The sequence below is a fragment of the Phaseolus vulgaris genome, chromosome 9 (assembly GCF_051622355.1).
Source record: "Phaseolus vulgaris cultivar YP4 chromosome 9, ASM5162235v1, whole genome shotgun sequence".
Lineage (NCBI taxonomy): Eukaryota > Viridiplantae > Streptophyta > Magnoliopsida > Fabales > Fabaceae > Phaseolus > Phaseolus vulgaris.
Window position 1 is genome coordinate 30,782,986 of NC_143506.1, and position 12,701 is coordinate 30,795,686.

At 30.8% G+C, this 12,701-nt stretch overlaps 2 protein-coding genes across 4 annotated transcripts; one reads left to right on the plus strand and one right to left on the minus strand.

Moving 5' to 3' along the window:
* The first annotated feature begins 11 nt into the window (after positions 1 to 11).
* On the plus strand, positions 12 to 2,196 carry LOC137820911 (uncharacterized). Of its 2 annotated transcripts, none has more exons than XM_068625242.2 (3): positions 12 to 507; positions 791 to 1,179; positions 1,498 to 2,196. In XM_068625242.2, the coding sequence occupies exons 1-3, from the start codon at positions 381 to 383 to the stop codon at positions 1,945 to 1,947; spliced, it is 966 nt and encodes a 321-aa protein (XP_068481343.1). In that variant the 5' UTR covers positions 12 to 380; the 3' UTR covers positions 1,948 to 2,196. The 2 variants fall into 2 exon arrangements, with proteins under 2 accessions (XP_068481343.1, XP_090151586.1); XM_090295460.1 differs by having other exon boundaries at positions 49 to 383.
* Positions 2,197 to 6,289: 4,093 nt separating this feature from the next.
* LOC150025258 ((+)-cis,trans-nepetalactol synthase NEPS1-like) lies at positions 6,290 to 12,201 on the minus strand. Of its 2 annotated transcripts, none has more exons than XM_090295868.1 (2): positions 11,966 to 12,201; positions 6,290 to 6,988 (listed from the first exon to the last, which is right to left on the minus strand). In XM_090295868.1, exons 1-2 carry the CDS (start codon positions 12,160 to 12,162, stop codon positions 6,385 to 6,387), a joined length of 801 nt encoding a protein of 266 aa, XP_090151994.1. In that variant the 5' UTR covers positions 12,163 to 12,201; the 3' UTR covers positions 6,290 to 6,384. The 2 variants fall into 2 exon arrangements, with proteins under 2 accessions (XP_090151994.1, XP_090151993.1); XM_090295867.1 differs by lacking the exon at positions 11,966 to 12,201 and adding an exon at positions 7,130 to 7,453.
* Between the last annotated feature and the right edge of the window lie 500 nt (positions 12,202 to 12,701).

Here is a 12,701-nt window from a genome sequence, read left to right on the forward strand (position 1 = left end):
GCGCAAGGGCATCATCGTAAAGCATCATTCACCACCACCACCACCATCGTCATCACCGTCTTCGTCCACGTGCCTCATATAAACCCACCATTCCCTCCTCTTCCAGGAACCCCAACAGACCAAATTCTCTCTCTGTATCTTCCTACCTCCTTTCCTCTTCCAATCTCTTCCACTATCAGTTTTTCTTGTCTTTCAATTCCCCATCTTTTGAGAGTCTCACACATGGGTGTATGCTGTCGCTGTTCCCACACCTCACACATCACCGCCATCATCATCACCAGCTTCTTCCGCCACAAGCCTTAGATTTTTACACTTTTACTTCATCCCCGTATTTCAATACCGTTGACCACACCTCAATGCTCTTCCTCTGAGGATCCAACATGGTGGGTGGGACTGTCTTTTCCGCTGCTTCAAATTTAACCACTTTGCTTTCCAACCAAACACCTCCTTCAGCCTCTCAGTCTATCGATTCTCTTTTCCACTCTTCTTCTTCTTCCCCTTTTTTCGGTACCTTCCTTTTATCTCTTCTCTCTTACAATAAAGGCTTGTAGCACAAGCAGTCCTAGCCTACGCATTAGTTTGAGTGATAAAAATAATCTCTTTTGCAATCTGAACAAAAATTAGTGAATAAAAACTATAACTTGCACTTACCCAAGTTGTGATTGGGTTTGCCAATCACTCTACAATAATTTACAAACCTGGGTGGATGGAATAGGATTTAAGCAGTCTAAATTGTCATTTTTTTATACAAAGGTAATGATTTTTTTTTGTGGTGGCGTTGTTTGTTCAGGTTCAAGATCTATAGTGAGCTTTGGAGATGTTCAAGGGGGGAAAGGGTGCAACGAGTCGTTCTTCCTGCCTTATGATGATAATGGGGATGAGGACACGGACGAGTACTTTCATCAGCCTGAGAAAAAACGCAGGCTTTCCGTTGAGCAAGTGCAGTTTCTTGAGAAGAGCTTTGATGAGGAGAATAAGCTCGAACCCGAGAGAAAGATTCGGCTAGCTAAAGAACTCGGGTTGCAGCCGCGGCAGGTGGCGATTTGGTTTCAGAACCGCCGGGCGCGTTGGAAGACCAAGCAGATGGAGAAGGATTATGATTCCCTGCAGGCTTGCTATGATGATCTCAAGACCAACTATGATGATCTTCTCAGGGAAAAGGATAAACTCAAAGCTGAGGTGAGTTCAGTTGATGAACATACAATTTAGCTCTTGAAAGTAGTAACTTGTGTTAAATTGTTGATTTGGTAAAGTGTGTGTGTCTTCCAATTTGCAATCTGCATGTAAGTTTGTGGGGAAATTGTTTTGAACTAGCAATGTACGTGTGTTGGTTAGAATTTCATAGCTGGTTCATTGACTCATTGTCCCAAATGCAGAGATTTACCATACCAAGTTGTCAATTTATAAATAATTTTGTCCTTCTACCAATTTGTATGTTAACTTAGACCCCATTTTATGATTCATGACCATGTTTGTGATTGTGGTCTTTCTATTTAGGTAGCAAAGCTCACTGAGAAGGTGCTTGGGAGAGAAAAAATGGAGAAGGAGAACTTTGGAAAGGCTGAAACCAAGGGATATTTTCAGGAGCCGGTGCAGAAGTCTATGATTGATTCAGCTTCTGAGGGTGAAGGGTCCAAAGTGTCCATCGTAGCTTGTAAACGGGAAGACATTAGTTCAGCGAAGAGTGAGATGTTTGATTCATCAGAAAGCCCACGTTACACTGATGGAGTGCACTCTGCTCTCCTTGAGACCGGTGACTCTTCTTATGTGTTTGAACCTGATCACTCTGATGTGTCTCAGGATGAAGGAGATAACCTGAGCATGACGCTTTTGCCTCATTACATGTTTCCCAAACTTGAAGATGTTGGTTACTCCGACCGGCCTCATAGTTCATGTCATTTTGGAATTCCTGAGGAAGATCAAGCCATTTGGTCTTGGTCTTACTGAATTTTCTGTAGTAGTTTCTACTCTCAGGTTCTTCTGTTTAGACTTGAGATCATGTGGTAGACATGGTTGAGTGAATAATAAGCCAAAGAAAAATGGCACTCTACTTTTTTACTTTGCAATGCTACATTTGGATCAAATGTAATTAAATAACATCTTCTTGTTGAGGATGTAACTCTCAGTTTCATTTCAGGGATGAGTTTACATAGGAAATTAGATGAATAAAAATTAAACAAGAGAGTTTATGTTTTCCTTTGAGGCCAGTTAGCATGATTCTATTCTATTGTTTTGTGCTCATTGTGTTGTTGACATTTAATTGGTGGAGGACCTCTAGCACTTGGGTGATTCCTCGGTTCACTTGGATCATGGGTCCATGCTGTTTCAGAAACAATCATAGTAGTGGCTTCCAACAAATTAAGGAGAACCACAGACTTTTTGTTCTCACCCTCTTGCACACACTTCTGAGAAAAAGTTTTCCAAGTGGTTCTAGATATCAAGTTCATTTTCACATTGTATTAATCTTCAACCCACAAACATACACATGAATGTAATATTTTATTATAAATTCTTCTAAAACTAAGTTCATCATTTTACTTGCACTCATTTAGTTGATTAATTTATAGACATAAATAATGATACATGAGTTTAATATTCTTTTCCAATTCGGCTAGTCCTTACATACCTCTGGTTACGAAAGAGTGGACTTTAAGCCTAACTCAACCCCATAAAACCGGCTCATAGGGTTGAGGTTTGCACCCAATTATATACAATGAAAGGCTCTAATCTCTAGTCGATGTGCGATCTCCAACACCTCTCCTGATTCTTGAAAAACCAGTCTTGTAATTGCATGACTTCAACTAAGTAAAGAATAGTTAAAATCATTTTACTATAAAAAAAATAAATGAAATATTAGTCTAATGTGATCATTTTGGAATAATTTGTTGGAGATCTTATATCAACTAGAGATAAAGTATTTCTTAATATATAAGTAGGTGCAAATCTTATCTTATCAACTAGAGATAAAGTATTTCTTAATATATAAGTAGGTGAAAATCTTACTTATAGGCTGATTTTATAAAGTTGAGTTAAGTTTAAAGTTCAATTGTTAAGATAATATCATAGTTATTTAGAGTCTATCTTTGTGAGAATTTGTTAATCTTATCATGTCACTCGCTATCAGATCACCTATAAATATATAGTCTCACGTACGACTGGAGAGTCTTGACGTAAGGGAGTGTTGGAGATTTCAAATCAACTAAAAACAATTCATAGTATATAAGTGAATACAAACCTCATCTTATAAATTAATTTTATAAATTAAATTTAGAATTAAAGTACACCTTTTTAAAGACAATGTTCTAATCTAAACTAAAATGAATATTTTTGAAACGAATATTCAACCAACCTTGAGATTTGTGGTGGAGAGAGGAGAATGATATTTTTGAGTGTGGGGATGGGGTCGAAGCCCAGGGTAGGGACCATGACTTTGTTGTTTCCTTTGGAAGTAAGGAAGAAATGAAAGGTTTTGTTGATAGGTGATTACAAAGACCTTTGCCAGAGAGAGAGAGAAATTATAACTTGTCCTCATATGCACTATGGACGTCATAAGAAAACAAAAGCAATATTTTACAAATAAAATATAAGCAATAAGCATAGACTAGGAATGCGTATAATCGAAAGCCTACAAATTAAACAATACTAAAATATAAGACTTAAACATGTCTTTGTCCCTAATCATAATCATGAAACTACGAGTTTAAAATTGAAGGGAAAAGAAAGAGGAACAAATGCATATAAAACTCATAAATTCAATATAAAACTCAAACTCCAACCATCTTTAGTGAAATATTTTAATTGAATAAAAAACCTTAGTGTTCCATGGTCATCTTTAGAGTTCAAAGAATAACAATTTTAAAACTTTAAAGAAGAACATTTTCAAAACAAAGAAGAGAATACCAATTTTAATATTCAAAAGAGATTTATATATCAATTACACAAACTTGACTTTGTACTTGTGGAACTCAAGGCCAAATGTTGGGGGATATAAGATTTTGATAAATTAAAAGACATGTACATATCATAACATTGCTTAGAAAATATTTAATTAGAGTAAATTGTAAGAAAATCTTATGAATTTTTTAAACATTTCTAAAATAAATACGATTGGCATATAATTAAAAAAAAGTTGACATCATTTACATCATGTTAAAGTGAAAATTATTATAAAATATCAAAATTTTTGCATACATGAGACATTAAATATCAAAATATACCTTTTGGCTAGTGGGAAACTATGTCCGGCGACTATGTCCTTAGGAGTTAATGGCTCAAAGTTTGAATAAGCTGATTATACAAATATGATCCATACACGATTATCCAATTTTTTGTTCCTTAAAACTAACACTCTTAGAAAATTATGTATCAAATTAATTTTTAACATTACATAACTTACTACCCAATATATAAACAATAAAATTAAAAAAAAATATGATGCGGCAGAAGTCGTATCAAGTTGGCACGACTTCAGTATGACATGACAGAATCGTATCTAATTGAGACGATTTGTGCATATGAAATTGTACCGAATTGGCACGACTTGCCTAAATTTGTAATTTTCATTTAAACGGGCCCTATTTTGGTAAAAAAACAAAAAAAAATAACCCTATCATGGTCAAATTCCCTTAGTTATTATTACATATATTGTTCAATTAATTAGTGCATGCGTACTCTCATTTTAATTTCTTGTAAATATTCTTCTTTGTTGTACTTCTTCTCTATGTGTTTCATTGTGTCAATGAACAATTTCTACACATTATAAATGTTTTCTTCTTGAAGTCTCATTTGTATAAAAGTAATTTTCCTTGCAGATTTGACCTCTTATATTCCTTCGTGGGTAACCTCAAGACATACCATATTTCCTTTGCATTGGTACATATTGAAGCTCTACAAAAATTCATCAGAGTGTATCTAGAGAGAAAATAATGTTTTTAGCTCTCACATTGTAGTGAACACTTTGTTTCATCTAAAATCCAAGAAGAAATATCCTTAGGTACTTGCATATTTCAACTATTCTAATAAGAGTAAAAGATCATTAACATAAACGTCCAATACTTTTTTACCATTTAATTTATGAAAGCTTTTCATTCTAATTTTCCAAATTTTATTCCATAATAAATGCTGAAGCTTATAAATCAAAGCACCTTCAAAAAATATTTGGGAATAAATAACCCCTGAGATTGATTGTAAAGAAAAATTGGTTATACAATACTAAGTGAGAGGTAAATTAGTATTTAAATTTTTTGGCCGATTAATAAATTTGAAAATATTTTTCTTGTAACACTTGATCAAGAAGATATGGAAGTAGAAAATAGAAGCACAAACAAAACCAAAAATATATAAAGTACTAAAAATATAAGAGTGTTAAGAAGGATGTCACATATATTTTATACCGATTGACTATTCCTAAATCTACATTAAGTTTCAACATCGCAACCTTAATAAGATTGTTTCACTATCTAAGATATTATATTACAATCACACTTTACATGCAAACATTTAAGATGTACAAATATTTTTGAAAACTTATCAACAAGAGTGTTACAACACCAGGTATAAATCTACCACATGAACACATCAAACTTAGGTGTAAAAAAATTCAAATAAAGTTAAAAAACAACGAAGGATAATTATTACCCATAATGATGAATATTTCAAAAAAAAAAAAAAGTAAAAGATTATGTAATATTTTCTTAAATACCTTCAAATAAAACTATTATCAAATATTTTTCTATCATAAGTTCTTTCTTTGCTTCTTTGAAAGTTCTTAATTGATTCTTATTTTTTTTTTCATAATATCTAGAAAATACATATTTTAATAAATCTAATTTATTATTATAAAATATAATTGATTATATTATTTTAACTGAATCTATAAATTTAATAAGAATAATTTAATTAATTAATTGAACAATAATCAATTGTTTGTAAACAATTTTTAGATAGATAATTAATTATGGTTTATATCATAATTGATTAAACCAAGCAATGTACTTTTGTAGTTCACAATCTATTCAATTATATTTAATAATAATTTAGTAATATGTTCTTAAAATATTTTTAATTTTATTTATAAATGAAGTTGTGTTGGAAGACAAAGAATCAAGTGATGGACACTTAAGTTAAAACAATAAATTCTACTACCACTAGTAAAATATAAGATTTATTATCAAGGAAAATTTACTTGACTGGTTTAATTTAAATTATATATTACTGGAATGGGTAAAAACTTTGTTTCTTATATGTATAAGTAAGTTGTATTGCATGATATTATTTCACTCAACTGAAATTGTGGTAAGATGAAATGACTTTTATTATAAAAGTTCTCAAGTGAATGTTGACGAAGATGATGAAGACAACAAACTGTCATCAAACCAAACACGCTCAAACCGCAAAACAACCGTCCACCACAAGATCGTGTCCGGTTACAAAGTCGGAGTCACCGGACGCCAGAAACAGGACCGCATCCGCAACATGTTTGGCACTCAAAAACACGCCTTTCAGTCTGGAGCTCTGCGCATACACTTCCTGCAGCTCTTCGATCTCCATCGTCGCGTGCACCGCACGCGTTAACGGTGTGGCCAACCCACTCGGTGAGACGCAGTTCACCCTGATACCGTGCGCCCCCAGCTGCACACTCGCGCAACGCACCAGCCCCTTCACCGCATGCTTTGACATCGCGTAGACCGTGCGCAACATGATGCCGTGCGACCCCGTCACGCTCGCTGTGCATACGATGCTGCCCCTCACGCGCCGCTCCACCATCGAGCGTGCGGCGTGCTTCACACACGCCGCCATGCCCCTCGCATTGACGGCGAAAAGACGGTCGAAGTGGGAAAAGTCGAGGTCGAGGATTGTCTGGTCGGAGGGACTAAGGATGCCGGCGTTGCTGAACATGACGTCGAATTGGCCATAACCGTTGACCGTTGAATCCACCAGCTCTTTCACTTGCTCTTCCTCTCCCACATCACAATGGACATAGGTGCACCTGTATTACAGATCAAGTTAATACTCTTTTTTCTTCCATAATAATTTTTTTGAGTTTATCATCAACTATTTCACACAAGTGTATATTTGTGACCAGTTTCTCTTGCTTAATGAGAATATGCAAGAATTTGCTTTGTTGTACCTGTCAGATCCAATGGAAGCTGCGACTAGGTTGCCCAGTTCATCTTGGATGTCTGCGATCACAACCATTCGCGCACCATGGTTGGCAAACAGACGCGCAGTCTCTTCGCCGATGCCGCTTGCTCCTCCGGTGATAATGATAACTTTTCCGGCCAACTTTTGGGCAGTGTTGTCCATTGAGTGAGCTGAGCTAGCCATTTCTTGATTGTTTCCTCTGTAAAAGCCTGATCTAATCACACTTATTATTTCCCCACTCACTCTCATAATTTTCTTCTTTTATGTTAGATTTGGTTTAAAGGGAAAGTAGAAATTAAAAGAAAAACACAAATTAAAAAGAGATTATTTGAATTAAAAGAATAGAAACTAAGTGAAAAGTTTATAATTCATGTTATATAATAAATTTTTAAAAGATAATTCTTGAAATAAATTGCTTAGAAAATATTTAATTAGAGTACATTGTAAGAAAATCTTATTAATTTTTTAAACATTTCTAAAATAAATAAATGTATTACATACGATTGGCATATAATTAAAAAGGTTGACATCATTTATATCATGTTAAAGTGAAAGTTATTATAAAGAATTCAATCAATTAATATTTAATGGGTCTAATATTTAATATATAAAAATTTAAAATATTTTTCAAAAAAATTTATAAATGAGATGGCTTTATACCGATCATACTAATAAATCAAAGTTTTTGCAATTGATAGAATGTTGGAGACTAATTAAATCAAATTTAACTTTAAACAAAGAAGGAATACATATTTAATTAAGAAAAAAAGTAATTAATTTAGTTAGTTATTACATATATATTGTTGAATTAATTAGTGCATGTTTACTTTCCTCTTAATTTCTTGTAAATATTTTTAAAGGTATAAATCAAACTTCTCTTAAACTTTTTTATTGGTCATTATAAATTAAGTTAGATACAATTTTATAAACTAAAAAATTATTGATATCCAAAGGAATTTATTTTATTAATAAAATTTTATAAACTAATTTTTAAATTGATGTAATTAGTAGTTAACGTTAGTTATATCAATTTAAAAACTATAATAGAAATTTTTATTAATAATATAAACTAATTCATATACCAATAATTTTTTTTAATAAAAAATAATAAATTTTTAATTTATAAAATTGTTTCTAACTTAGTTAATATAATGAGTAATTATTTTTTTCCTCTAAATTAGTTGACATTTAATTATTTTCTTGTAGTACTACCATAATTTTTATTCACAATTGTGTCTGATTCTTTGCTTTTACAAAATGGTTTTCAAAACCTTCTTGGATACACAAATTAAGTATTTCTAATTTTTTTATCAATTTGTGGATTTGTATGGAATCAATGACATTTTAAAAGTATCAACATTTTGTTTATAAATGTTTGATGTGGTTGTTCAAAACTCCCTTGCATACCACCTCAAAATTTATCTTAAGTCCTTATCACATAGTTGATTAATACTTGAATTATGCTTCAAACCTTCAAGAAGTGGCACATTTTGAATTTTTCATAGAAGAAACACTTGCATTTTGTACACCTCAATTTTTTTCCTTTTTATTATCTTCATAGGCGACATGATTATCATCTTCAAATGTGATTTTTGTAAATTTCTTTTTTTGACCAACCACATGTTTCAAACATCCATTATCAAAATACCACATTATATTTTTGGTTGTTGACCACTCCATCAAAATAATTAAAGAAAGATTCAACTACCGTAATCATTATGGGTTTGTTAGGGTTAATAACTTTGTGGCTTTCTTTGGGAATCCATGTATACTTCCTACTAGGAACACCAAAATTTATGATAAAACAATTATTTGACGAATGTTCGTTTTCATACAATACAAACAAGTTGTTAAAGATGAAATAGATGATTTTTTGAAATTGATGAAATTTTTTAAAACCTTTTCTTCTTTTGGATAAGTTTATTCGATCATAGCCATATCCATTACACACTTTTGAGAATTAAGAAATGCATCTAGATTTGATCTTTCATTGTATTAACTTTAAGTATTTTCAAAAGATAATTTTATTTTCTTGACTTGTGCAATTTTCACAACTTGAAGATAAGTGGATGCACATTCACAAGAAAAAAATTGATAAACCATTTCCAAAGCATTCATATTGGTTTTCAAGTTGTTATTTTCACCTTGTAATTGTGTCAATTTACTCTTAAGCCATTTATTCTCACTTTCAAATCTATTATTTGAAAAAGTAAGTCTATTTGCTTCTTCATACAACTCATTAAATGCATAAAGCAATTGATCATAATTTGACTCAACTTCAAAGTTAAAGCTACTTACGTTGCAACTAGAAAACTATAAACCAACCATGAAACGTAAGTTTGTCTCTTTTTTACTCTGACTTTGTGTTTCTTGAAGAACTTGAAGCATTTTCCTCTTAAAAATATAAGTTTTCTACTTTTTAGAGGGTCTTTTATAATTTATCTCTTCAACATGTTGTTTCATGTTAAACAAGGGACAATCAAGTTTAATATGATAAAACGTACTACATTAAAAACAGGTGTAAGATGATGTTGACCCTAGTTCATATTTACTATACCTTTTCTTTCATAAATAGCTAGTTCATGTTCTTGTTTCTCAAAAATCTTGAGAACTTACCCTAAAATATTCATATTCTCACAATTTGAATTTTGTGATTTCTTCCCTTCTTCTTTAAAGTCAACTTTCACTATTGAATGTCATCTCCTTTTTCACATTTTCTTCTTCTTTCTTTCTTTTTTGCTTCAACCCATGCTCTCTTAATTTACTAAAAATGTAGTCATGTTCATGATTGTGAGATTTCTTAATTATGAAATTGTTGTGACTTTGAATTTTCACTGCCTATTGAAACTTTCCATAATCTGTATATTTGACTCTTCTTTGTTGTACTTCTTTTCTATGTGTTTCACTATGTCAATGAACAATTTCTACACATTATAAATGTTTTTTTCTTGAATTCTCATTTGTATAAAAGTATTGTTCCTTGCAGATTTGACCTCTTATGTTCCTTCGTGGGTAACCTAAAGAACATACCATAATTCCTTTGCATTGGTACATATTGAAGCTCTACGAAAATTCATCCGAGTGTATCTAGAGATAAAATAATGTGTTTAGCTCTCACATTGTAGTGAACACTTTGTTTCATCTACAATTTAAGAAGAAAAATTCTTAGGTACTTGCATATTTCAACAGTTCTAATAAGAGTAAAAAATCATTAACATAAACATCCCATACTTCTTTACCATTTAATTTATGAAAGCTTTTCATTCCAATTTTCCAAATTTTATCCCATAATAAATGCAGAAGCTTATAAATCAAAACACCTTCAACAAACATTTGGGAATAACTAATCCCAGAGATTAATTGTAAAGAAAAATAGGTTATACAATATTAGTGAGAGGTGTATTAGTATCTAAAATTTTTGGCTGTTAATAAATCTGAAAATATTTTTCTTATAACACTTGATCAAGAAGATATAGAAGTATAAAATTGAAGCACAAACAAAACCAAAAATATATAAAGTACTAAAAATATAAGAGAGGGTGTTAAGAAGGATGTCACATATATTTTATACCGATTGACTATACCTGAATCTACATTAAGTTTCAACATCGCAACCTTAATAAGATTCTTTCACTATTTAAGATATTATATTACAATCAAACTTTACATGCAAAACATGCAAACATTTAAGATGTACAAATATTTTTGAAAACTTATCAACAAGAATGTTACAAAACGACGAAGAAAAATTATTACCCGTAATGATTAATATTTCAAAAAAAATAAAAGTAAAAGATTATGTAATATTTTTCTTAAATACCTTCAAATAAAACTATTATCAAATATTTTTCTATCATAAGTTCTTTCTTTGCTTCTTTGAAAGTTCTTAATTGATTTTTTTTTTCATAATATCTAGAAAGTACATATTTTAATAAATCTAATTGATTATTATAAAATATAATAATATTATTTTAGATGAATCTATAAATTTAATAAGAACAATTTAATTAATTAATTGAGCAATAATCAATTGTTTGTAAACAAGTTTTAGATAGATAATTAATTATGGTTTATATGATAATTGATTGAAGCAAGCAATGTACTTTTGTAATTCACAATATATTCAATTATATTTAATAGTAATTTAGTAATATTTTTAATTTATAAATTAAGCTGTTGGAAGACAAGGAATCAAGTGATGGACACTTAATTTAAAACAATAAATTCTACTACCACTAGTAAAATATAAGATTTATTATCCAGGGAAATTTACTTGACTGGTTTAATTTAAATTATATATTACTGAAATGGCTAAAAAGTTTGTTTATTATAGGTATAAGTAAGTGGTATTAGCATGATATAATTTCACTCAACTGAAATTGTCCAATTGGCCATAACCGTTGACCGTTGAATCCACCAGCTCTTTCACTTGCTCTTCCTCTCCCACATCACAACGGACATAGATGCACCTGTATTACAGATCAAATTAATAATCTTTTTTCTTCCATAATAATTTTTTTGAGTTTATCATCAACTATTTCACACAATACATTGGTAATAATTTTATTAATAATTTTTAGTGATTAAACTTTAATTTATTTGTTTGGTGGCATCGCAGTATGGAGCCTACAGAACTTTGGCACGTACGAAAGCTGTCATATTCTGTCGTTGTTATTATCAAAGAAATTATCATGACTGATACTGTAGACAGAGATATGAACAGATTTGTCCACCACAAAGATCTAAATCAATGAACAAGTGTATATTTGTGATCCATTTTCTCTTGTTTAATGAGAATATGCAAGAATTTGTTTTGTTGTACCTGTCAGATCCAATGGATGCTGCGACTTGGTTGCCCAGTTCATCTTGGATATCTGCAATCACCACCATTCGCGCACCATGGTTGGCAAACAGACGCGCAGTCTCTTCGCCGATGCCGCTAGCTCCTCCGGTAATAATGATAACTTTTCCGGCCAACTTCTGGGCAGTGTTGTCCATTGAGTGAGCTGAGTTAGCCATTTCTTTATTGTTTCCTCTGTAAAAGCGACCTCATATGCTCGTATATAGATGTATGTATACTGAAAATAAATATTAATATTTTAATTAAGATTTTTTCTTTATTTAAAACTTTTATTATTATAAATAATAATATTTTGTTGTGGTATAAGACGGTGTCAAAATATTATTATTCCTTTTTTTATGTTAAATTTAACTTAAAGGGAAAATAAAAATGAAAAAAAAAACAAAGTAAAAAGAGATTATTTGAATTAAAAGAATAGAAATTAAGAGAAAAGTTTATAATTTATGTAATATAATAAATTTTTAAAAGATAATTCATGAAGTAAAGTTTTAGATATAATTTGATATAAATATAATTTTTATATATAAATTAAAGTTAATATAAATTTTAAATTAAAATGAAAATTTATTATCCAATCAAAACTTACTATTTTTTTATTTTTTTTATAAAAGATTCGTTTAAGCAGGAGTCCTATCAGATTATTTATTGGATGAAGAATTAAAGTTGTTTTCTTTAACAATTTGTTGATGTTAGCATT